Source organism: Pristis pectinata, chromosome 4 (genome assembly GCF_009764475.1).
Source record: "Pristis pectinata isolate sPriPec2 chromosome 4, sPriPec2.1.pri, whole genome shotgun sequence".
NCBI lineage: Eukaryota > Metazoa > Chordata > Chondrichthyes > Rhinopristiformes > Pristidae > Pristis > Pristis pectinata.
In genome coordinates this window covers 105,565,590-105,593,553 of record NC_067408.1, presented here as the reverse complement: position 1 = coordinate 105,593,553, position 27,964 = coordinate 105,565,590, and the positions used below count along the sequence as shown (strand labels likewise).

Genomic DNA, 27,964 nt, shown 5'->3' with positions numbered 1-27,964 from the left:
GGCCAGCTGAACATCCCACATTTCATCCACACAAAATTCAATGATTTTGCAATATGTCAAGCACTTCCCATATCTCAGCAGTCAACTCTCCCAAAAACCTTTAATAGTTCGGCACCATGCTGCTTTTTGCAAGCTGTGACAAATGTCTTCAAAAACAGACCACCAGAGATCGTCAAAAGTCCTTGTTTATAGGGCTGTCATGTTGACTACTCTTCTCTGCTGCTTCAAAACCTGGACCACCAACAGCACATGATTATCCTTGATGGCTTCCACCAGCACTTCTTATACCAAGTTCTGAGGATCACACAGGAGAACTACAGGACGAACACAAGCATCCTCCTTGAAGCTGTGGGCACCAGCATCAAGTCCTTGCTCTTCATGAGCAAGTATGATATATAGGCCTCTGCATCCAGATGGCTGAGAACCATTCCGAGGTTTTCTCCCAACTTTTTATTGACTGATGTTTAAAAGGCAGCCAAGAGAAACGGTACAAAACACACACAGTCAGCCTCAAACATGATCGATGACATAATGACCGGGAGGAGCAAATTACTAACTGCTCAGCAGGATGCCAACGAGTTTATCGAAGCACACACCACCTCAAGACTCAACAGCAGCAGAGAAGGGGACTAATCCAGGGCTGCAAATCCCAATACCCTGAGCAATAACATGCCACCACTTCTAAAGATCACAGGCATCCAGAATCTGGTTCCTTGGTCATCTGAAGATTCACAAAGACCGACTATCATCATCTTTGATTCCAATGAATCTCCCCCGAGTAAGGGGAGGGATGAGGCCATTCAGAAACCAAAAAGATTTACTCAGAGATAGCGCTCATTAAGAACCTAATTGAAAATATCAGTCTTAACCAAAGAAGATACCATGGGAGTGTTAGCAAAAAGTTGTTGAGATTTTTGGATGGGCTAGGAATTGCTGAAGAGATGGTAGTAGAAAACCTAGCATTACAAAGTGGGTAAATCACCTGAGCAGAAGGAATGCACCCTTGGTTATTGAGGAAAATATAGGTGCAAATACTGAGTTCCTCCAGCTGTTTGTTTTTTGCGGTATGAATTACATGTTCAAATAAAAGGGGCAAGGAAAAACCCAGCTTAATCTTAATGGTGGGGAAGCTTCTACAAATGATAACCAAGGATAGAACGGGTGGTCATTCGGATAAGTGTGGACTGAATAGCGAAAGCTGATGTGATTTGTCAAAGGTAAATAGTGTTCACTAAACTGGACAGAACTTTTTAATGAGGTAGCAGACACAGTTGATGCAGGAAATGTAGTTGATGTCATGCACAAACATATACTACATATACAGATTTCAAACAGGCTTGTCATCAAGATTGAAGCACATTGAATATAAGAGATCAAGTAAAAAGAAACATAGTGGTGAGTAGTTATTTCAATGGATTGGAGGGATTTGCATAGTGAGATGTCCCAGAGTTCAGTACTAGGACCATTACTTTTCTTGAAATATATTAATGGCTCGGATTTGAGTGCACTTTGAGCATAATTTTCAATTTTGCAGATGATACAAAACTTGGAGGCATGGTGAACTGAGGACAATAAAAGATTTTGAAGAGAGAGACAGGCTGGGTGGAATGGACGACCACGTGGCAGACGAAATTGAATGCAGAAAAATGCTTGACATTATATTTTGGTAGGAGGAACAATAAAAAACAATAAAATAGAAGGCATAATTCACCAATGGAGATCTTGGGATATTTGCATATAAATAACTGAAAGCTGGTCAGGTTGAGAAAATGGTTTAAAAACAGCACATGGTATCCTGGACATTATAAATAGAGTTATGGAGTACAATGACAAGAATTTACAGTTATAAAACAATTGGTCGGTCACAACTGGAGTACTGTCTCCAATACTTAACATCACATTTTAAGACAACATCTTTTCTGCAAAGGTCATTCTTCTTATCCCCAGGAGAAGGTAATTTAATTACTTGGACCAAATGGAGAAGGTGGGGTTGCTCACCTTGGGTTGGAGGGCAAGATGGGAAAAATCACAAAGCAAATAGACAGTAGGAGGAGAAAAACATCTTTGCAATAGTGGTATGGTCAAACATTTCAATGAAGGTAATTGGCAAAAGGGCAAAATATTTCAAAATGGGAGTGGTAGTGTTCAAAAGGGAACTCAGTATATACTTGAAAGGAAAAAAATCTGCAAGGCAATGGGAGTGGACGGGGAGTAAGAAACTCAATTAGACTTAAGAAGAGTCAACATGGACTCCATGAACCAAATGGCCCCCTAGCCTGTTCCAACCTGTGGTTCTGCAAAATCTTTATTCCAAGAATTTTCCAGTCATTATCAAAAACTTTAACACTAGGGAAAGATCTTTTTCTCTGGCCTATGGCCACTTCATGGATATTGAAAAGTAAAAGATTAACAAAGTCAAGAGGTTCAGGTTAAATACCACTAATGCATAACATGATTTCCTGCAGTTCATATCACACATCCAAAGCAGTAAATGTCAAGCATCCGAAAAGGTATTCAGCTGAGAGTATAGATAGAACACAAAGTAGTACTACGTCTTCACTGTGATGAGCTAAAACTGGCCCTAAAGTCAAGACTTTTAAAGGCAATTTACATTGTAAGACCATTAGAATTTTTAAACTGGAAATTAAGAGATTCAAAGAAACATTTATATCAAATAGTAATTCATATCGACAGGAATTAGGAAAGGTGAAAATGTTTCCTTGCTTTTAGTTACTCTTTTACATTGAGCATATGTATCCAAAAAGGGACTAAGTCTGAGAAATAATCTGCAAGACTCAAAGTTGCCACGCAGGTCGATAGGGTTAAGAAGGCATATGGTGTGTTGGCCGTCATTAGTCAGGGTATTGAGTTCAAGAGCCATGAGGTAATGTTGCAGCTCTATAGAACCCAGGTTAGGCCACACTTGGAGAATTGTGTTCAGTTCAGGTCGCCTCATTATGGGAAGGATGTGAAAGCTTAAGAGGGTGCAGAGGAAATTTACCAGGATGCTGCCTGGATTGGAGAGCATGTCTTATGAGGATAGATTGAAAGAGTTAGGGCTTTTCTCTTTGGAGACGAGTATGATGAGAGGTGATTTGATAGAGGTCTACAAGATGATAAGAGACATAGATCGAGTGGACAGTCAGAGACTTTTTCCCAGGACGAAAATGGCTAACACGAGGGTCCACAATTTTAAGGTGATTGGAGGAAGGTATAAGGGGGAATGTCAGAGGTAAGTTCTTTTTTTTTTAAAAAACACAGAGTGGTAGGTGCATGGAATGCACTGCCAGCAGAGGTTGTGGAAGCAGATACATTAGGTACATTTAAGAAACTCTTAGATAGCCACATGAATGATAGAGAAATGGAGGATTATGTGGGAGGGAAGGGTTAGATAGATATTAGAGCAGGATAAAATGTCAGCACACATTGTGGTCCAAAGGTCCTCTACTGTGCTGTAATGTTCTATGTTCAAAGACCCAAAACAGAAGTGGGATCAACTTCAAGACTATTTTTGGCTGTCATTGGGCAACATGGGCCAAATGGCCTCCTCCTGCATCATAAATTTCTATGAAAGCAGCTGCTCAGCATTTTAAGTAAAACTCCTACATTTTAAAACACAAGTGAACTGGTAAATATCACAAGTAACAAGAATCATTTAAAACTGGCTATTGTTTCCATTCAAAAACTGATGGATGGGAAGGTATAATATTATTACAAATTTGTACAAAATATATTTTTAACTATAGCAAAACTCTAATAATCCAGCAAACTCCACACCATACAGGACATGGCAGCAGCACACCATCTACTCCACTACTACCAATGCACAGTAGCAATTTGTACCACCTACAGGATGCTCTGCAGCAACTCACCAAGACTCCTTAGACAGCACCGTACAAATCCATAACCTCTAGCAGCTTGGAGGACAACTTGCAGCTGGAAAAACCACTACCTGCAAGTTGCCCTCCAAACACCATCCTGACTATATTGCCATTCTTCATCATCACTGGGTCGAAATCCGGGAACTCCCCAACAGTATTGTGGGTATACCCACACCATAAGAACTGCAGTGGTTCAAGGTGGCAGCTCACCAGCACCTTCTCAAGGGGAATTAGAGATGGGCAATTAAATGCTGGCTCAGCCTGCGAAGCCCTCATCCTTGAATGAATGAACAAAATAAAAACCTCTGGGATTTCAGTGGTGCAGGTCTGGCAGATTTTATAGACTATTGGATGTTATTCCTATTGATACCGCAAAATACTTTGAATTCAGTATTTTGATAACTTTTCCAATGAACCCACTAAATCTAAAGGCAGTAAAAATAAACTACAGATGCTAGAAATGTAAAATAAAAAAATGAAAATGATGAAAATCCCTAGCAGCCCTTGCACCTGAAACTTTATTTGTTTCTGTTCCCACAGATGCAGCCTGGCCAGCTGAGTATTTCCAGCGTTTTCTGTTTTCATTTTAAATTTAATGGGAACATGGGAACTGGGGTCCCAGTGAGCCTAAAAGAAGTGTGGCAAAGATCATCTGGTAAACAAGGATGTGAACCTTTGATAATCTGCTATTCAGAAATCCCAGAGTTTTACTGTTTTAAGGATCAGGATGATTACCTGGGAGTAAAGGAGGCAACCTATGGTACATGAATACAACTTGCAAGCTTCTCATCACTAATGAATGAAATTACTTTAATCTATATTTCATCTAAAACCCAATTAGTTTGCCCATAAAATCAACACCAACCTGTCCAAAAGACCCTTTCCCAATTAAGGAGTCAATTTCATAGCGGTCCATCCACTTTTCCCCATTCTTCACTATGTAGTCATAGTTGTCATCATCATAGCCATCATTATAGACTTTTCTTTCCTTCTTGTGACTGGAATCATCTCCTTGACCCTGTTGGTGCCGTCTTTTCTTTTTTGCATAGTATACCTGAAAGATAAACAAAAATCACTTAAAAACTTGTACCGTTTAGACCAAAGCATCTGTTGACTATCCAAAAAGGACCCAAGTTCTTCAAAGGCTGAGTGCTTTGCTTCCTCCCATGCCAAGTTGGATGTAGTTTACTTACCCATCTTATGCATTTACAAATGTGCAATTAAACTTTACACAATGCAATTTATTTGTGCAAAAAACAAAACAGCAAAAGGCAGGAATTGTTTGCAGAAACTAAATCCAATGGCTGTAATGACAATGCTAAACCCTCTCATATAATATTCAGTGTATGACAAAGGGAAATTTGTTTCATTCAAGTGTAAACATGCCTGCCGTATTTTCAATATGAATAGTAACATCAGTTTTTAAAAAAAATTACATTTTTCAATGCTTTTGTTGTTATATGGTTGGTCCTTTTAATTCCAGATCCTGTGAAAAGCACAAAGATGCAACTCTAAAGGAAGTACATGTGGTTGTCAAACCAAGTGACTTCTGTTAAATCTCTCCTGGAGGGTTTCTAGTATGGTCTGAAGTATCATTCTTGGTTATAAGGATAGATGCATATTGCTTATATCTTGGGAGCAAAAAAAATTAACTTAATTTCTCAGACAACATGTACAAGTCTGTGACTAAAGGAGGCAGATGCATTTTTTGTAAGTCCGCCTCACTGTCTTAAAATTAACAACAATATGAAAGGTCCTGGTGTTGTCGTGAGCGGCATTAAGTCACTGCAGCAAAACCAAATTTTATGATGCCTCATACCCATGTCTTACAGTTGAAGTCAAAAACCTGAATAGACCCCAAGATACTTTTGGTCTCAAATCAGTTTAATGTATGAAGTCCAGTCCTAACATACACGTTGAAATCAAGTCAGCAATTTTATTGGAGAGATCAGGAACATTCTACAGGCAGCCATAACATTTGGAATCATCCAGCAGTAAAAGGAACAAATCCAAGGTGTAATTCATCCCATTCCTCCCACTTGGAAGGCAAAGTTTTGATTTATAGAAAACTACCTTTTCGTGGTGAGCACAAGTACTGCACAGAGCAATCTAAACTGCAGCAGTATGAAATAATTACAGCAAAGAAAGAAGCTGTTTAGCCCATCAAATCTATGTTGTCTTCCTGCACAGCAACCCCTTCAATCCCATTAATTAGTTCAATTGATATACCCATTTTGATAATCAGTCCTATTATCCTGGTCTTTTCCTGTGGGCCTTCAGTATAGTGCCTGTCCAATTTCCATTTTCAAAGCACTGTTTGACTGTTTCCACCACCTTTACAGGCAAGGTTCCAGATCATCATCGTCATCTGCATTAGAAAGTTTTTGCCTTACATACATTCTGTATGTTTGGCTCAGTACTTGTGAATCTGTGTCTGCTGGATCTAAGCATATCATGATCTTGTACAGTAATCCCCATTCCCCCCAAATTATTTCTTGGCCTTCAGTGCTCCATAGGACAGGAGCTCCAGCTTCTCCAATCCTAACCCTGTAGCTGAAATCCTTGTTCCTGGAGTCATTTTTGTAAATCTATTCAGCACTTACTCTAAGACGCTCATACCCCTTCCTTCAAGACGCTCATACCCCTTCCTTCAGTGTGATTAACAGAATTATACAAATTCCCATTTCATAGCCTAATTTGCCCGTTTTTTTTTTAAAGTTAAATTTTAAATTTTTTAAAAATTTTATTTACAGCGTGGTAACAGGCCCTTCTGGCCCAACGAGTCCACGCCGCCCATTTTAAACCCATATTAACCTACCCGTACGTCTTTGGAATGTGGGAGGAAACCAGAGCACCCGAAGGAAACCCACACAGACATGGGAGAATGTACAAACTCCTTACAGACAGCGACGGGAATCGAACCCCGATCGCTGGCGCTGTAATAGCGTCACGCTAACCGCTACGCTACCGTGCCGCCCCATGCTATAATTTATGAAGTCTAGTATTCTATATGCTTTACCATCTGCTCTTTCCAGACATTTGGAAAACTTCACATCTGGGAAGTTGCAGAGCCTTATGCCCCCAGATCTCCCAGTTATAGGAATGGGGACATTTAGTCAATGATCTTTCCTCATTCTTCATACTTACTTATTACATCCAATAAATTTCATGTCTTTGTCTGCCCAGTCTGACAATCAATGTTCTTTTGCACTCTAATGCTATGCTCATTGTTTACTACGCTTCAAGTCTTGGTGTCAGCTGCTAACTTTGAAATTTTACTGCATACATTGATGTCCAACTATACACCCATGTCCAAACAATTGCCTGAAACCCAACCGGTTTAAATAAAAATCAGTATAATTTCCTCATTTCCAATACTCCCTTCACTCTCTCAGTGAACACCAGATGGAAAATAAGCAAGTATACAACTCCTGTCTAGAATAAGGCTGTCAACTTTAGATGAGCTGAGGTTCCAAGGAATAGGACACAAGCAATAGAAGAGACAAAGGCTAGAGGTTCTTTAAACCAACCACAATGGAGTAAAAGGTTTTTAAAAAGCCCCTCTCCAGAACAAAATCTTTACTGCTCACCCAAATGTTCTAAATCCCTTCAAATCAACCTTCATTACTCCCCACAAAAATATTCTTAATTCCTCGATCATTTTCCCATTTCTTCAAAGACATTGTAGCCTGCAAACCTATGTCTCCCTTTCCAGTCACACTGTTTGATCCCTCCAATCAGGTTTTCACCCAGCCATACCATAGAAACAACTCTTGCAGCAAATCTCTTAATTTCTGATTGCAACAAAGATCCCTTGCCTTCTCTTTAGCCTTCAGCTTAATTGATGACACATGCCTCCTCCAACAATTTCCCATTGTTTGGTGTTACCCAAGAACCTACTCTTGGCTCCTGATTTCTCAGCTATACATTGGTGCTTGACAACATCACCCATAAATAAATATTGATAAGATTGTCCTCACTCCCAATTACAAACAGCACTGCCTACCCAAAGATTCCCTCTCTCTCATCTACCTGAAAATGACATCAAACTCATAATCAACTCCATGATGAGTTTCAGACTACAAACACACACCATCATATTCCATATTTCCATCTCGCTGTACGACTCTGCCTACCTCAGCTCATTTGCCATGATTACTTCAGCTCATCCCTGGCAAACCTTTCTCATTCCACCCCGAGCAAACAAACTCATGCAAAATTTTGCCTCCTGTATCCTGAAGTTCCTTACATTCATCAATCCTGTGCTTGCTCCCAGCTCAACTACTACTCTGTGCCAGATCCTCATAGCCCTCAGCAAGAACACACACATCTTCTGTAGGCCTATAATCCTTTGGGAAATCTACACTCCTCAGAACACGACATTTTGATCACCATTGAAATAATTTTCTCCACTTTGTTGCATGACTTTCAGAACATTCCCTTTAAATAGTCAACACCCAAAGCTTAGAATTCCCTTCTTAAATCTTTTACTCATTCTCCTCCTTTAAAATGTGCCTTAAGATATACCACTTGACAAGTTAATACCTCATGTGACTGTTTTGCTTGCTAACTTTCCAGTATAGCACCTTAGAACATCTTGTGATGTTAAAGGCACTGCAGAAATATGTTGATGATGATCTAGTGCATTAAAGCAACAGTGATACCTCAGCTGACATTATCTATTACTGGAGTGAGTTGGAACCGAACCTTGGATGTTTTTAAATCAGCGTAGATTGGTACTACACTGATAACCCTCTAATCAACTGGGCTAAGGGGAAGCTCTAAAATGCATCATTATAATAGTTACATAAGAAACCATCTCAGTCCATATAATTAATTGCATTTGCTTTGTGTATTTTAATAACACAAACTCTTTTGTCATTATCAACATCATGTAGTAGTTAATCAATGCCATTTTTAGTCCTCAGAACCAGAATATTACAAGCTTCTAACCATACTACTTCAGACCTATTTTACTATAACTTTTGATCATAACTCTGATGTCTTAAGTTACTTGTGTGGACAACTTAACAATTGATGTTTTAAACATTTTTTTCCTCCACAGAACTCATCACAAATGAACTACATCTCCTTACACCCAAAGATGATCAAAGCTACACTTGTAAAAACTACATGTGGCTCACAGCATTAAAGATCAAGTAAAAGGGTAAATAAAGCCATAATGACTTTCTTCTGAAGTAGGAACATCAAAAACATGTGTTTGATTAGGCTTTTGGGAACATTACACTGATTTATGACCAGTTTACAGTATTTACATATAAAAAAACGATATATAAAAATAATTTTGTCATGCACAAATTACTACTTTGGCCATCCTACAAAAAGCTTCCAAAGTGTTCATTCGAATAAACAGTTTAATATGGTTTACATTCATAAATCACAAACAGGGCTACTCAGCTCTGTGTTTGTGACAGCTCCAAGTACAACTATGTAACTGATGCCAGATTCTAGCTCTGACCATGATTCTGTAATTTATTAACTTAAATACTTACCCAGCTCTCTGTTGAATTGTACCATAAGGCCTACTTCTATCACCCTTTCAAGCAGCATATTCCAGATCCCAGAGTGTAGTCATTTAGGAAGATACTGACTGATAGACTATCATGGACTGGTAATATGGCCTGACACATGGCTGTTGAAATTTCGTGCATAAATATGAGAATTATTGTATTTTGGCAGAAAGAATATGAAGAGGCAGTACAAACAAACTGGTAAATTGAATTGAGACTATAGAAGTAGGCAGATCTGATTCCTTTGCCACTTTAAATCTCCCATACAGCTACAGTTAGTTTAAATCCATGGTCTTTAACTTTGCTGACAAATTTATAATGGTACTCTGTTAAACAAATTTAAAAGTCTAACTACCTCCCTCCATAACTTTTATCAAGAACTTTAGCATCTCCAACACAATCTGCCTTTAACTCCTTGTTGACATTTATCTGGTCATATTTTACAAATGTCAATTAATTTTGACCCAGATTGTTGTTTTTCTGATGTGAGGCTTATTGTCTGCCTGCACTGCACTCTCTCTGTAACTGTAGCACTTTATTCTGCCCTCTATTATTGTTTTCCCTTGTACTACCTCAGTGCATTGTTGTAATGAAATGATCTGTATCCAAGGCATCCAAAACAAAGTTTTTCACTCTGCCTTGGTACATGTGACAATAATAAACCAATTATTCTGTGAAAGCTTCCATACTTTTACCTTCCAATTTTTGATTTCAAATCACATATGCTAGATCACTTCTCAACTCAATTAGATTAACCCTGATAGGAGTAGAGAAATAATAGAGGGCACTTAAAAATTAGGAGGACACAATAGGTAGCACAAGATATCTATCGGTAGCAGACAAGATTAAGGAAAATCCCAAGGCATTTTATAAATCGATTGTGGGCAAGAGGTAACAGGGAAAGAGCAGAGCACATGAGGCACCAAAGGGGCAATCTGAGAGATTGTAGGTGATGTCTTAAATGAATATTTCTCATTTATATTCATTGAGGACACAGTAGTTGGAGAATTCAGACAGGGGGTGCTGAAATCCTATAACAAATTACCATTAAGGAGGTTTTAGATGTCTCAGTGGGCTTAAAGGTGGTTAAATCCCCAGGGCCTGATGAGATTCATCTCAGGCCATTATTGAAGACAAGGGAGGAGATTGCTGGGGCTCAGTTATTTTTAAATCTTAGATGGTCAAAGGTGAGGTGCCAGAAGACTGAAGGGCAGCAAACGTGATACCTTTATTTAAGAGCAGCAGGGACAAGCTAGGATACTACAGGCCTGCAAGTCTACCATCAGTGGTAGGGAAGTCATTGGAAAAACTTCTAAGGGTCAGAATTAATCTACAGTTGGAAAGGCAGAATTGATCAGAGAAAGATAGGGGAGATCTTGTACAATTGATTTAAATGAATTTTGCAAGGAGGTGACAAAGTGCTTCTGTATAGTTGATATTATCAGCACTAAGGCTTTTGATAAGATCCCACGTGGAAGACTCGTTCAAAAGAATGGAGTCCATTGGATCCAGGGCACATTGTCAAACTGGATCTGAAATTGACTTGGCTATTTTTGCCATCAGAAGATTGCAATCAGTGATAAACTGCAGGCATTGTTCCCGAGGTCCTTGCTATTTGTTACATGCATTGATGGTCTGGAATGTAAACATAGAGACATGGTTTGCAAGATCACAGATTGATGGTGTGTGGGTAGTGAGCAGGATAGTTTTCAGTTAAAAAATATTGATGAGTTGGTAAGATGAGTAGAGAAGTGGCAGATGGAACTTAATCCTGAAAAATGTGAGGTGATGCATTTTGGGATGACTAGCAAGGTTTGGATATATGCAGTGAATGATAAGTCCATTGATAGTATTGAAGACGACGGGCCTTGGTGTAAGAAGGATCCCTGAAGGTAGGAGCAGCAGCAAGATAGATAAAGCAGTGAAAGAAGGCATATGGAATACTTGCTTGAGCATGGACTCTAAGAGAGCAAGATGATGGTACAACTTTATAAAATATTAGTTCATCTATGTGTAGTTTGGAGTGTGCAGTTCTGGTTGCTACGCAATGGAAAGGATGCCAGGAGAGAGCACAGAGGAGATTCACCAGCATATTATCTGGGATGCAATGTTTCAGCTATTTGGAGACACAGGATAGGCTGTGTTTGTTTCTTTAGGGGACCCGATATAGGTATACAAAATTGTGAAAGGCATAGATAGGATAGATAATGAGAAATCTTTCCACTGAGCAGAGATGTCTATCATCAGAGGGCATAGGTCTGAGGTAGGAGATTTAGAGGGCATTTGAGGAAGAAATGTTTTTCGCCCCGAGGATGGTTGAAACCTGGAACTGCCTGAGCAGGTACAGGAGGCAGGCACTCTCATAATATTTCAGTATTTAGATGAGCACCTGACAACAGGAAGCTGATGGCTGACATCACAAGATCACAAGGGAGCAGAAGTAGGCCATTCAGCCCATCAAGTCTGCTCCAAGGAAAAGGGAAAAAAGAAAAAAATGAGAAATGGGGGGGAAGGAGGAAAAAAACTGTTCTAATCCCAATTTCCGGCCTTATGCCCATATCCCTTGATACCCCGACTATTTAGATATCTATCTATCTCTTCCTTAAATGCCTCCAATGATCTGGCCTCCACTGCTGTACCTAGCAAGGAATTCCACAAATTAACCACCCTCTGGCTAAAGAAATTTCTCCTCATCTCTGTTTTGAAACTGTACCCTCTAATTCTAAGATTGTGCCCTCTGGTCCTGGACTCACCCACCGAGGGAAACAGCTTGACCACATCTACTCTGTCCAGTCCTTTCAATATTTTAAATGTCTCTATGAGGTCCCCTCTCATTCTTCCGTACTCCAGTGAGTACAGTCCAAGAGCCGATAAACATTCATAATACGTAAGCCCTTTCATTCCGGGAATCATCCTCGTAGATCTCCTCTGAACCCTCTCCAACATCAGCACATCCTTCCTAAGATATGGGGCCCAAAACTGTGCACAGTATTCCAAATGAGGCCTCACTATTGCCCCGTAGAGCCTCATCAACACTTCCTTACTTTTATACACTATATCTCTCGAAATGAATGCCAACATAGCATTCGCTTTCTTTACTGCCGATCCGACCTGGTGGTTAATCTTTCAGGTATCCTGCACGAGTACCCCCAAGTCCCTTTGTACTTCTGTACTTTGAATCTTCTCTCCTTCTAGATAATAATCTGCCTGCTTATTTCTGTTTCCAAAGTGTACAACTGCACATTTCTCAACATTGAATCTCATCTGCCATTTCCTTGCCCATTCTCCTAAACTATCTAGGTCTCTCTGCAACCTTCCTGTCTCCTCAATACTCCCTACTCCTCCACCTATCTTGGTGTCATCCGCAAACTTAGCCACAAAACCATTTACTCCATCATCCAAATCGTTAAGGTACAAGGTAAAAAGAAGCGGCCCCAACACCGACCCCTGCGGAACACCACTAGTAACCGGTAGCCAACCAGAACAAGATCCTTTTATTTCCACCCTTTGCTTCCTGCCAACCAGCCAATGCTCCACCCATTCTGTTATCCTACCTGTAATTCCATGACCTCTCATCCTATTAATCAGTCTCTTATGCGGCACCTTGTTGAAGGCCTTTTGAAAGTCTAAATACACAACATCTACCGCCTCTCCCTTATCCACCCTACCTGTGATTTCTTCAAAAAAACTCCAATAGGTTGGTCAGGCAGGATCTTCCCTTCACAAAACCATGTTGGCTAGGACCTATCTTGCCTTGCACCTCTAGGTATTCCATAACCCCATCTGTGAGGATAGATTCCAGTAACTCTCCCACCACTGACGTCAGACTAATAGGTCTGTAATTTCTTTTATGCTGCCTCCCACCTTTCTTATACAGCAGAACTACATTTGCGACCCTCCCCTCCTCCAGAACCATGCCAGAGTCTATCGATTCCTGGAAAATTATCACCAATGCCTCTGCAATCTCTAAAGCCACCTCCTTCAGAACCCGGGGATGCACCTCATCAGGTCCGGGAGACTTATCAATCTTTAGCCCATTCAGTTTTCCGAGCACCTTCTCTCTAGTAATCTTAACTGAACTCAGTTCCATTCCGTGAGACTCCTGACTAACCGGCACATTGCTGATGTCCTCCACAGTGAAGACGGATGCAAAATACTCATTCAGTTCCTCTGCCATCTCTTTATCATCCATTATAATCTCTCCCGCGCTGTTATCAATTGGTCCTATATCAACCCGTGTCTGTCTTTTACTCCTTATATATTTAAAAAAACTTAGTATCCTTACTGTTATCTGCCAACTTCCTTTCATAATTCATCTTTTCTTTCCTAACGACCTTCTTAGTTTCTTTCTGCAGGTTTTTAAAAGTTTCCCAGTCTTCTGTTTTCCCACTAATTTTTGCTTCCTTGTACGCCCTCCCATTTGCTTTTATTTTAGCCTTCACCTCTCTCATTATCCACATTTGTGCCTTTTTTCCATTCAAAACCTTTTTTCTTGGAATATATCTATCCTGCATTTTCCTTATTTCTTGTAGAAATTCCTTCCATTTCTCCTCTGCCATCCCTCCAGCTAGCTTACTCTTCCAATCAACTTGGGCCAACTCCTCTCTCATACCATTGTAATTTCCTTTGTTCCACTGAAATATCGATACACCAGTTATCAGCTTCTCCTTCTCAAATTTGAAAGTGAACTCAATCATATTGTGATCACCAGTTCCCAATGGTTCCTTTACCTTTAGTTCCCTAATCACCTGCGGTTCATTACACAGCACCCAATCCAAAACAGCCGATCCCCTGGTGGGCTCATCAACAAGTTGCTCCAAAAAACCGTCCCGTAGACATCCCACAAACTCACTCTCCTGAGTTCCACTGCCTTGCTGGATTTCCCAGTCCACCTTCAAGTTAAAATCCCCCATAATTATCTTCACATTGTCACTCTGGCACGCTTTTTCTATCTCAAACTGCAACTTATCGTCCACTTCCTGACTGCTATTTGGGGGCCTATATATAACTGCTACTATTGTCCTTTTACCCTTGCCATTTCTTAGCTCCACCCATAAGGATTCCACCTCTTCTGACCCAATGTCCTTCCTTTCTATTGATTTTATATCACTACTAACCATCATGGCCACACTTCTCCCTCTGCCTACCCATCTATCCTTCCTATACACTGTGTACCCCTGGACATTCAGTTCCCAATCACATCCATCATAAAGCCATGACTCGGTGATTGCCACAATGTCGTATTTATTAACCTGTAGTTGTGCCACTAGGTCATCTACTTTATTCCTAATGCTACGTGTATTTAAATATAGTACATAGACGTGGTGGGAAGGGCCCATTTCCTTGCTTTATGACAAAAGACTCTACTACTTGCCTTCCTAATTGCTCACTGTAGCTGCACGCTACTTTTCAGTGATTCATGTATAAAGACATTCAGGTCCCTCTGAATACAAACCCTTTTCAATCTCTCATCATTTAAAAAATATTCTGCCTCTCTCTTTTTTTCCCAAGTGGATGACCATTTTTCTATACATTTTCCCACATTATATTCCACCTGCCATATCCTCATCCATTCTCTTTACCCGTCTATATTCCCTTATTTCTTCATCATCCCCATACCTCATAGTGTTCCCAAAAATGACGCATTAAACTGGTTTCTGTCTGTTAACTTATCCTTATTCCACACTAGTATATTACCCCCAAGATCATGTATTTCAATTTTCTACATTAAATGCCTTCTGAAACTCCAAATACACTATATTGTCAGTTTTCCTTAACTTTTCTGCTCGTTACAACTTCAAAAAAATGTAACCAATGTGATAAACTTCAGTTCCCTTTCAAAAATCCATGGCAACTCTGCTGAATCCTGTTATTATTTTCTAACTGCTCTGTTACCAATTGATTAATATTATTTTGCCACTACTTACATCAGGTTAACTGATTCATAGTTCCTTGTTTTCCCCCTCCTCTTTCTGAAATAGTCTCGTTATATTTGCTACCTTCGTAATTGTAGGAGCCATTCTGCAACCCAAAATTTTGGAAGGAGACAATACATTCACCTTCTCCATGACTACCTCTTTCAAATCTTGAGGATGCAGGTCCAGAGGTAATGGGTTTTTTTAAAATCAGCTTTCAGTCACATTAATTTCCTAATGCTTTTTCCTAAAAAGAAATGGTAATTTCTTTGAGCTCCGCATTCAATGAAATTCTCCACTATATTTGGCAGGTTTTACGCATTTTTTCCCGTAAAGATAGACAAAATAATTGTTTAATTTCTCTGCCTTTTGCTTATTGTCCAATTAATTTTTTTTGCATCTGAGGGACCCGGATTAACATCAGCTGATCTTTACCCATTTTAAATATCAATGGAGTGGTTTCATCTTTCTCGTTACACATTTCTCACATTCTACTTCCCTTTTACAATGCCTTACCTCTCCTTAACTGAATTCTAAAATTTCCCCCAATCTTCAGATCAACTACTATTTTTGGTAATGTTTTATATGGTCTACTGCAACCTTCAACTCCGCTTGATAGCTAAAGCTGGACTACTTCCCTTGTTGGGTGTTTTTGCTTTAAAGGGTATAAAAAGATATATTACTTGTAAACAATGTATTAATTCTTTAACTATTAACCTCATTGAGAAACTATTATAAGGTATGAGATAAAAGCAATCTAGCACAGTCAACCTGCATCTCAAGTCCTCAATTTCCTTTATTCAGATTTAACTAAAGCGCTTTCAATCTTGATTTTATATTCTATCATATTATGACCACTGATCCCTAAATGCCCCTCATCTACCAGATCATCAATTAACACTTAACATGAGATACAAAATACACTGTTCCCTATTGATTCCTCAACATACTGAGCTAAGTATCTTTTATAGATGAATTATCCACAAATTCATCCTCCACTAATTTGGTTTGTCCAGTAAATATGCAGATTTGGGTACCCTGCAGTTGTATTTCTTTCGCTACATGCACCTCAAATTTATTTATACTATGCCCTCAATATCACCATTATTCAGGGTCAATATACAGTGTTTGCTTTCCCTTGCTATTTCTTAATGTCACCCAAACTGTTTCTACTCCTTAGTTTTCTGATCTCAGCTCCTGCCTCTTTGCTGCTTTTGTCACATGTTCTGACATTAGAACAATTGTGCCTCATTTCCCATTTTGTATTTCCTCTTCTAAAAACAGTAATATATCTGGCATATTTAATTACCAACTTTGGTCATTTCATAAGCACATCTCTGTAATGGTTATTAGATAAAAATAATTATTTGCCCCATTAATTAATCAATCTCGCTACAAATACAACATGCGTTCAAATAAAGGGCATTCAATTGTGTCTCGGCACCATTTTTCCCATTACGATTCTAAAATATTCCCTGAAAACTTTCTTTATACAACACTGTAACAGGCCCTTCTGGCCAAATGAGTCTGCACCACCCATTCAGAATCCACGTTAACCTACCTATACGTCTTTAGCATATGGGAGGAAACCAGAGTACCCAGAAGGAACCCACACAGACACAGGGAGAACGTACAAACTCCTTACAGACAGCGACGGGAATAGAACCCCGATCGCTGGTGCTGTAATAGTGTTGCGCTAACCACTAAGCTACCATGCCACCCCTACGTTTGCATGCTTTGTACCTTTGAGACAGATTCTGGTTAACCTTACCTATTTCACCATGCACCGTCACATTGATCCTTCTAAACTTCCCCTCAGCAGAACCCACCTCCTCCTATTTCCCAATTTATACAGAGCTCCAGATATTCATTTTGCAAAGACGCTGGTTGCAGCCCAATTCAAATGAAGCCGGTGTCAACAGAATAGCTCCATTTCCCAGTACCGCTGTCAGTGTTCCACAAAGTGAAACACAATTCTCCCACACCAATCTTTAAGTCATTTAATTTTCTGATAATTATGAATGTGCATTTGTCTTAGGCATTATTATACTTTTGTGGTAGCTTTTACTTTGAAACCTTAGCTGCTCATATCCTTTTGGCATAACCACCTCCTTTGTGCTATCAGTGTAGACAACTGGATCTTTACGCTGTTTATAAATTAGTAATGTCCTTTATTATTCCTTAAGTTTAATGGGACAGAATGAGATTCCATCTCGTCAAATATATTATTGCCTGCAGAGTTGCTATAGTTTCTCATTTTTTTTTTCCCTTTTCTTTTCCTCATCTTTTCTGAGCAACTAATCAAAAGGAATATCAATTTCCAATTCCTTTCCTCGAAGTTAGGTTTGTCCTCTGGGCACTGCATCATGTGACCACCTGAGTCTATAGTCACCAACCTTACTCTGTGCATTTACATCTGAGCATTCCAGAACTATTTGAATACAACGTCATCAACTAATCATTCAGTGACAGAAGTCCTGTTCAGACAATATGATAAAAATAAAACTTGCTCCTGCTTTTATAACCTTCCATTTGTTTATTTGTATACTCCAGCAAAACTTAAATTTTATTTTTACTTCAAAAACTGTTATTCCTCTAGCTGTGCTGTCCTATCTACTCACTTCATTCTGGATCAGACTTAACTGTTCACTTTTCCCCCCCACACATCTTGGTATACATCTCTCATATAATGATTTTATTTTAGTGTTGTTCCCTTCACACTTGCCCAAAAACAGCAGAATCCAGGTTCTACCTCTAGTAGCACTAGAGATAACTTTTCTTTAATCAGAAATAAATAATACTGCCCTTGCCTATCTCAAACTCCCAGTCAAATAGATCAGTCACTAGAGAAACACTTCACTGAAGTATGAAGCAGGAGATCCTCCTATAACAATCCTTCAAGACATAATGCACCCCACATCTAAAATTATTAAGATGTATAGCCCTTCCAAATTTCAGAAGGACTGATGAGATTCAAGGCCAATCCAGAATTAGTTTCTAATATCTGAAGTGTTTGAAAAATACTCCTAAGAGCACAAAGGTAAATTAAGATATCACAGGTCCACCATATATCTTTGCAGAGTAGAAAATGAACAACTGAGCTGTCACATACTGTATACTTTTAAAACATCTAGTCAATACATTAAATTAGATGCTTGTGAAAACAAATTAACATCAAATGCAATTGTATGCACTTTCAAAATTGTTATCCAAGAATTGATTTAATCACAAGTAAAATTACCTCTTCCAATTAATTGAACATTTCAAAACAAATCTATATACACTCAAAATTTATCAATGCATTTCATAAATGGAACAACTTTACCTCATTAATGTGTTTGTAAGTTTTGATCAAATCTACAGAAAGTTTCCTCAGTGGAGCAGTGATAGGGTCACGGAAAGTTTGGGGCATTCGCCGCTGCAACATGACAACATCAGGCATCACCTGTAACAAATACAGCAATATGTATTACTTGAAGGATCGTCCTTGACATCAAGACAAAAGCACATTAGTACCATGAAATAAAGAGAACGGCCTGATTTAACAAACTAGTTTTCTGTAATCACTGAATTTTACATCCCAGAATGACTTAAATTCTCTTGTGCATCAGCCACTAGCCTACATTGTTTGCTTTCACAAGCATGCAGTAGATTCTCCCTTGAAAGTTACCACTGAGATTGCTTTCACCAACTATCATGATGCTATCCAAGAATCAACACTTAAAAATCAATGGATGAAATTCAAAATATTCATTGCATTTTATTAGATAACTCCTACATCAAGTGGAACAGTGCTCTCCATACATTCAAAAGGGTGCATTATTTTGAAGGACAATGAAAAGTAGAAATCTAAATAAAACCTGAACATCAAAAATATTTTAAGAGCCATTTTCCAGAAACATTGGAATACAAACTTAAAAAAATAATCAAATGCATACTCCAAAAATGCATAAATAGATAACAACTGCAGAAAACCTAAAAAAAACTTTCCTTCTGATGCCATGTGTGCTTGCATTTGTAACAGCCAGCTTAAATGAAAATAACACAAGGAAATAGGAGTAAGCCACTTAGCCCCTAGCCTCCATTACCATTCAATATGATGGCTGATCTGCTCCAGGCCTCACTTCTTCTTCTGTGCCAGCTACCCAGAGCCCTCTGTTCCCCGATCTTTCAAAAATTGATCTACTTTCTCTTTAAGAAGATACAGTGGCAACATTTAAGAGGCATTCAAACAGGCACATTAATAGGCAGGGAATGGAGGGATATAGACCAGGTGCAGGAAGATGGGATTTGTATGGATTGGCATCATGTTTTATGTTTAAATACCTCCAATGATCTAGCCTCCACAACCTTCAGGGTAGAGAATTCCCTGAGTTTTACCACCCCGTGAGAAGATTAGTTGCTCCTCTTACACAGGAGCATGAAAGAAATTAGCACCTGATATTACAATTTATTTCTAAGAGATATTCTAGCTTAGGCAATCGATAAGTTATAATTGTATCACACAGATGCCAGGCAATGACCATCTTCACTAGCCCTCTCCTCCAGCTCCACCCTACTCCTCCTCTCCCAAACACCAAATCTCTCATCATGTTCCTCCTAGAGATTAGCTTTAACTGGAAAATCCACATAGTATTGTGGATACAAGTGCAGCTCAGAAGCAGAGTATTCTGTGGCAAATGATTCATTTCCAGGAGTATGGAGTTGCACTTAACTGTCAACAGCACTTGAAACTCAACATCGTACAAAGCAAAACAATCCATTTCATCATATTTGTTCCATCCAGGTTTAGCTGCTTTAGAATGCACATAATGTATTCAATAGCTTCTCCAAAATACTCCACATCCAATGCATAGAAGGACATGTCAGCAAATGAAAATACAAATACCTGCAAACTTCTTTCCAAATCACAGACTGCCTAAACATGGCAAAAAAATCCCCTTTCAGATCTAGTAACTTTTAAGTCCTGTTGGGTAAAACGCTACTGTGGTCTAGACAGACGGAACAAACTCCAAGGCATTCTAAAACCAAATCTAAATCAGCTAGTACACAAACTGTTCTTAATTTAAACTCCTTGATCATTTGGCCCAACAACAGCTGAAAAGCACAATGCGGTAACTAGGATGTAAAACAGAGGAAAGCATCCTATACTTTATTTAACGATTTAAGCATGACGATTCGCAACAGTATGCAAATTTTATGCTGAGAATTGCTACGATTTATCCAAGTTATAAAATGTAAGACCACAGAAATGTGCTATGGTGTCACACTAGTTGTACAGAATGACATGAAGCTAGCCCCTGGAAACCACAGAAATGTCCCCCTGAAATAACAAAAATAAAAGCCTTCAATGTCAAGAAACAAAGTTCCAGAATGGTTTTGACTCAAGATATTTTTTGAAAATGTTTTATAAATAGAGTAAAAATACACAAATGCACTTCCCAAGACAATTTTTAGGGCAGATTACCAAAAATTCAAAGGCGGAGATTGGTACAGACATAAAAGGGCAGAGAATTTCGTGTTACAATTTCTGAGTTTAGACACCAGGCATAATGCAATTATATCTGGTAATGAGCAGAATCTGACTGGAGGTCTGCGACCAGTGGCATTCCACATGGATCAGATCCAGAACCAGAAATGATGTGTATGAAAATGTAGGTGGGCTAACAACACAAAAATTGGTAGAATTATGGATCGTGAAGAAGGTTGTCAAAGGATACAGCAGGACATGCTGTATCCCCCCGGTAGCAGTAGGGATACTGAGGAGCAGATTAGGACGCAGATTTTGGAAAGATGCAAAAATAACAGGGTTATTATCGTGGGAGACTTTAACTTCCCTAATATTGATTGGCACCTGCTTAGTGCCAAAGGTTTAGATGGGGCGGAGTTTGTTAAGTGTGTCCAGGACGGATTCCTGTCACAGTATGTTGACAGGCCGACTAGAGTGAATGCCATATTAGATCTAGTTTCAGGTAATGAACCAGGTCAGGTGACAGATCTATCGATGGGTGAGCAATTGGGGGACAGCGACCATTTAGCCATAACCTTTAGCATCGTCATGGACAGGGACAGGAGCGAAGAGGACAGGAAGATATTTAATTCGGGAAAGGCAAATTATGAGGCTATAAGGTGAGAACTTGGGAGTGTGAATTGGGATGACATTTTTGAAGGGAAATGTACTGTGGAGATGTGGTCGATGTTCAGGGATCTTTGTAGGATATTAGGGATAAATTTGTCCCCGGAGGCATGGATGACAAGAGGACAAGAAACCATGAGTGACAAGAGAGGTGGAACAACTAGTTAGGAAGAAGAAGGCAGCATACATAAGGTGTAAGCAGCAAGGATCAGATAGGGCTCGTGAGGAACATTGAGTAGCAAGGAAGGAACTTAAGAAGGGGCTGAGGAGAGCGAGAAGGGGACACGAAAAGGCTTTGGCGAGTAGGGTTAAGGAGAATTCCAAGGCTTTTTTCTCATACGTGAAGAGCAGAAGGATGACTAGAGTAAAGGTAGGTCCAATTAGAGACAAAGGTGGGAAGATGTCCCTGGAAGCTGTGGAAGTAGGTGAGGTTCTCAAATGAATACTTCTCTTCAGTATTCACCAAGGAGCGGGGTCTTGATGACGCTGAGGACAGTGTTGGTAAGGGTAATGTTCTAGAGTATGTAGATATCAAGAGAGAGGATGTTTTGGAGCTGTTAGAAAATATTAGGACAGATAAGACCCCAGGGCTTGACAGAATATTCCCCAGACTGCTTCGTGAGGTGAAGGAGGAGATTGCTAAACCGTTGGCTAGGATCTTTGAGTCCTCTTTGTCAACAGGAATGGTACCAGAGGATTGGAGGGTGGCAAATGTTGTCCCCTTATTCAAAAAAGGTAGTAGGGATAGTCCAGGGAATTACAGACTAGTGAGCCTAGTGGGTAAGCTGTTAGAAAGGATTCCAAGAGGTTGGATCTATGAGCATTTAGAGAATCATGGACTGATTAGGGACAGCCAGCATGGCTTTGTGAAGGGAAGATCTTGCCTCACAAGCTTGATAGGGTTCTTTGAGGAGGCGACCAGGAAGACTGATGAGGGTAATGCAGTAGCTGTAGTCTACATGGATTTTAGTAAGTTGTTTGACAAGGTTCCGCATGGTAGGCTTCTTCAGAAGGTCAGAGGACAAGGGATCCAGGGAGGCTTGGCCGTGTGAATTCAGAATTGGCTTGCCTGTAGAAAGCAGAGGGTTGTGGTGGAGGGAGTGCATTCAGATTGGAGGGCTGTGACTAGTGGTGTCCCACAGGGATCGGTTCTGGGAATTCTATTTTTTGAGATATTTATTAATGACTTAGATGAGGGGGTGGAAGGGTGGGTTAGCAAGTTTGCAGATGACACAAAGATGGGTGGTGTTGTGGATAGTGTGGAGGGCTGTCGAAGCTTACAGAGGGATATTGACAGGATGCAGAGCTGGACTGACAAGTGGCAGATGGAGTTCAATCTGGAGAAGTGTGAGGTGGTACACTTTGGAAGGACAAACTCCAAGGTGGAGTACAAGGTAAATGGCAGGATTCTGGGCAGTGTAGAGGAGCAGAGGGATCTGGGGGTTCATATCCAAAGATCCCTCAAAGTCGCCTCACAGGTGGATAGGGTAGTTAAGAAAGCTTATGGGATGTTAGCTTTCATAAGTCGTGGGATCGAGTTTAAGAGCCACGAAGTAATGATGCAGCTTTACAAAGCTCTGGTTAGATCACACTTAGAGTACTGTGTCCAGTTCTGGTCGCCTCATTATAGGAAGGATGTGGAGGCATTGGAAAGGGTGCAGAGGAAATTTACCAGGATGCTGCCTGGTTTAGAGAATATGGGTTATAAGGAGAGACTAAAGGAGCTAGGGCTTTACTCATTAGAGAGGAGGATGAGGGGAGACATGATAAAGGTGTACAAAATATTGAGAGGGATAGAGTGGACAGCCAGCACCTCTTTCCCAGGGCACCAATGCTCAATACAAGAGGAAATGGCTTTAAGGTAATGGGTGGGAAGTACAAGGGAGATATCAGAGGGAAGTTTTTCACCCAGAGAGTGGTTGGTGCATGGAATGCACTGCCTGGGGTGGTGGTGGAGGCTGATACGTTGGTCAAGTTCCAAAGATTGTTAGATAAGCATATGGAGGAATTTAAAATAGAGGGATATGTGGGAAGGAGGAGTTAGATAATCTTAGGTTTGGTTTGAAGGTCGGCACAACATGGTGGGCCAAAGGGCCTGTATTGTTCTATGGACATCGATCAGTTGGATATATATGCAGACAAATGGCAGATGGAGCTAAATCCAGATAAGTGTGAGGTGTTGCGCTTAGGGAGGTCAAATGCAAGGGGAAAGTTTATAGTAAATGACAGGACCCTTAAGAGCACTGATGTACAGAGGGATCTTGGCGAGCAGTCCATAGTTCCCCCGAAAGCGGCAACACTAGTAGATAGGATGGTAAAAGGTGTATGCCGTGCTTGCACTCATTGGTCAGGGCACTGAAAAAAAAAATCAGGAAGTCACACGGTGGCCATTGAAAACTTTGGTCAGGCTGCACCTGGAGTATTATGTGCAGTTCTGGTCGCCACATTACAGGAAAGATGTGGAGGCTCTGGAGAGGGTGTAGAAAAGGTTCACTAGGTCATTGCCTGGATTAGACAGTCTTAGCTATAAAGAGGTTGAACAGACAGGACAGACCCGTGGACAGGCACGGTAGTGTAGCGGTGAGTGTAAGACTGTTACAGTGCCAGCAACCTGGATTCAATTCCAGCCACTGTCTTTAAGGAGTTTGTACGTTCTCCGTGTCTGCGTGGGTTTCCTCACACATTCCAAAGACAAACGGGTTAGGAAATTGTGGGCATGTTATGTTGGCGCTGGAAGTGTGGCAACACTTGCGGGCTACCCCCAGAACACTCGACGCAAAGATGCATTTCACTTTGTTTCGACGTACATGTGACTAATAAAGATATCTTATCTTCCCTGGAGTATTGGAGGCTGAGGAGAGATCGAATAGAAGTTTGTAAAATTATGCAAGGCACAGATAGGGAAGATAGCCAGAATCTTTTTCTCCCAGGGTAGAAATTTCAAATACGAGAAAGTCCCCAGGATTTTGAATAGTATTAGGTCACCTCATTTAAAGATGAAATTATTCAAAACACTAACAGGGTTTATGGTGGTGAGGGAGAGGGCACTGGGAAAGAATTGTTTTTCCAGGTTGTGGAGATGAGATCTCAGTCTTAAAATGAGTTTAAAAAAAAACAGAACGTTGGAAGAACTCAGCTGGTCAAGCAGCATCAGGTGTCTGGCTTTGGTGCATTCCTGATTCAGGGCCTTAATGCGAAATGTCGACTTGCACCTTTTGCCTCCATAGATGCTGCCTGACCAGCAGAGTTTTTTTTCTAGCATTCTACTTTTTGTTCCATATTCCAGTATCTGCAATCTCTTTTGACTTTGGCATCTTAAAATAAGGGGTCATCTACTTAGAATTGCCTTGAAGGAAGGAATTATTCACACTAAGAGTTGCAGAGGGCTAAGGATATTCAGAGTCCTCTAAAGACAGATCAATATATTATTGGATACTAAGAGTATAGGGATTTGACAGGAAGGTGAAGTTAAAGATCACTAATGATCATGCTAACAGCTGAGCAGGCTTGAAGACCGAATGGCCCACTGCTGCCTATACTCCCCAAGTTATTTTCTTACGATTCTTAAGCCAAGTCACAATAAAGCTACTCTCAAATATAATTCAGCTTTTCATAATCAATTTTTCCCTTTTCTTCCATATGCACAAACAGACACCAGATCTTCGAACATGTTCAACCACAAGTAAAACTTCCATTTATTTCATGACCCGGCTGATCACATTGAGAAATAGCCCAATTGCAACATTGTTTACGAGGATACTTGCACAGAGAACTCACTTTCCCTACTTTAGCTGAATAACTTCTCTCACACAGTCAGAAGAAAATGAAAATCAATTTGAAGATCATTAACATACACTTTAAGTGGTATGTCAATACTAAATATTTGAGAATACAGGTACAAATATCCAAGCAAATTTTTACATTCTAACATCATGGTGGTTACTCATAATAAATGAACTCATGAACCTTCTGTATCAGTGAGATAGCCAATGGAAGTCTTTTCAATCATAGAACAGCTTGTAGGACACATTAGTACATTTTTCTTAGCTCTGTCAGACCTTGAAATTCAGTTAGTTCATCAGTTAAGCCAATGATTTCTGAAATTGGCAAGTAAAACTTGAATGAAGTAGATCTAGCGTACATGGTCTCAAATAAAGCTTCATACCTGATTAGTTACAGTTGGTTGAAGCTGGTCAGTGTATGATAATGCAGGCACCTGCTGGTCATTTACAGTCTGTTGATGACGGTCACTGTATTGCTGGTGTGAATGAGGCACCTGCGTAGCCATTTGAAGGCCAGCAGCATGAAACGAAAATGAAGGTGCAAGCCGAACGGTTGAAGGTTTGCATGCTGAGGTCTCTCCGCCTGTTGAAAGAAAAATATCTGTAAGGATATTAATCAGAGATTTCTTTTGCTTCATGGCTCTCTGGTAGCCAATAGCTCTTAGTGGAATACAGTATAACTAGAGATCTCCAGTACCTATCCTCTCACAGCCATTTTTTTTTATGTTTGGATCTTGACAGCAAGCATTTTAACCCTGGGAGACATGGAAACCAACTTCCATTCAACATTTACAAATACACTCTTCAACTGGAGTTATCAAGCCCTCGACAACCTTTTCCAACTCAGTTCCTGGTGTTGCACCAAACGATACAGAACTAATTTAGTCCTGGAAAATTCAAATTTAGTACCTGTTCAAAATTAAGAAACAACAGGTGCATGATTACACTTGTGGGACTATTTCATATGCTGCCAAATAATAAGAAAGATAGAGGAGCAAATATGCAGGGAAGTATTAGATGAGTAACAAAAAACAGAAACGCTAATGGGAGACTTCAATTATGCAAATATAGACTAGAATAACACTAACACAAGGACAAAGGAGGGGAGAGTTTCTCAAGTGTGTTCAGGAAAACTTTCTTGGTGAGCAAGTTTCTGTTCCAAATAGAAGGGGACATTGATGGACTTGGTCCTGAGAAATGAACCAAATCAAGTGGAGCATCAGTCGGGGAACCACCAAGGAGAAAACATAATGCCAGATGTTTTAGAAAAACTGAAGGATACAGACTATTCAAAGGTCAATTGAAAGGTCAATTTCAACAGGATGAGAAAACATCTGGGCTGGGTAAATAGGAATCCAGGCTTGGGAAGCAAAAATATAATCCATAGTTACACAGCACAGAAACAGGCCCTTTGGCCCAATTTGTTCATGGCAACCACACTACATTGGAGACCATAAAGATTGAGAGGTTTCAACTGCAGTCTAGGTAAATTCCCATGAGGGAGAAGAGTACAAAAAAAAAATCAAAGCCAGAGCTCCATGGATGACCCAAAATGATAAAGTCGGGGGGGGGGGGGGGGGGGGGGGGTGGAGAGAGAAGTGCAAAAAGACTGTTAATATAAGTGAGAATCTGGCTGATTAGAGAAAGCTCCAAGGTGAAGTAAAAAGCAAAATAGGCTAAGACAAGGCACGAGGTAAAAAAAACTGGCAGCAAGCATAAAAGGGAATCCAAAAATAAAGACACATGAACAAGGAAAAGATTGTAAGAGAGGTGGGACTAGTCAGAGACCTAAACTGAGACAGTTGTAGCAATATGCATATAAAATTGGCTAAGTAACAGGAAAAAGAAGAGTGAAAAGTCTCTCTTTCAGACTGGAAAGAAGTCAATAGTGAAATTCCACAAGGGTTGGTACCGGGTGATTGTTTTTCTTAATATACATTAATCTTGGACTTGGGCACAATTTCCAAACTTGCAGATGCCGCAAAGCCTGAGTGAATTGTGAGAAGAGTATTAGAAATGTAGGCAGGCTGGTAAATTGGGCAGATAGGTGGCAGATGAAATTTAACACTGAGAAATGTTAAGTGTTGCATTTTTGTGAGGAAAAATAGGTATGGGCAATATGATGAACCTTCATAAAACACTGGCAAAGTCACAACTGGGGTAGTGTATGCATTCCTGGGCATCACACTTCAGGAAAGATGTGAAGCATTGAAAGGGTAGCAGAAAACATTTACCAAAATAGTTCTATGGATAGCGTGGAGAAGCTGGGATAGTCGTCCTTGGAACAGAGATTGTGAGGAAATCTGATAAGAGGTGTTTAAAATTATGAAGGGAATACAATACATAGAGAGAAATTGTTTCCATTGGTTGAGGGGTCAAGAGCCAGGAGACATTGAATGAAGGTGACTGGTAAAAGAACTGTGACAGAAGGAATTTTTTTTTAATGAAGCAAGTGCAAGGATCTGGAATGCATGATCAAGAATGGTGGTGGAGGCAGATTCAATTGCAGCATTCAAGAGGAAGCTGGTGCCTCAAAGGAGAGATTGAGAGGGATATGGGGAGATCAGAGTGACAAGGGACCAGGTAGATTGCTTGTGCAGAGCCACTATGGATTCAGTGGACCCAAAGGCCTCCATCAAAGCTGCAATCATTCTGTAATATTCTAAAATAACTAGGATATGAAATAAAATCTTCAGGTTTACAGATGTGTAGTGATATA

The 27,964-nt window shown here is 40.0% G+C and overlaps 1 protein-coding gene across 5 annotated transcripts in view; it reads right to left on the bottom strand.

Annotated features, from left to right (window-relative positions):
• Positions 1–27,964, bottom strand: part of dyrk1aa (dual-specificity tyrosine-(Y)-phosphorylation regulated kinase 1A, a) — a 116,143-nt gene that overhangs the window by 34,153 nt on the left and 54,026 nt on the right. For all 5 annotated transcript variants that reach the window (XM_052014233.1, XM_052014236.1, XM_052014238.1 and 2 more), the window contains exons 3-5: positions 25,629–25,828; positions 18,653–18,772; positions 4,747–4,935 (exon numbers count right to left, since the gene is read on the bottom strand). In XM_052014233.1, coding sequence (XP_051870193.1) covers positions 4,747–4,935; positions 18,653–18,772; positions 25,629–25,828 — 509 coding nt within the window. The remainder of the gene's footprint in view (positions 1–4,746; positions 4,936–18,652; positions 18,773–25,628; positions 25,829–27,964) is intronic.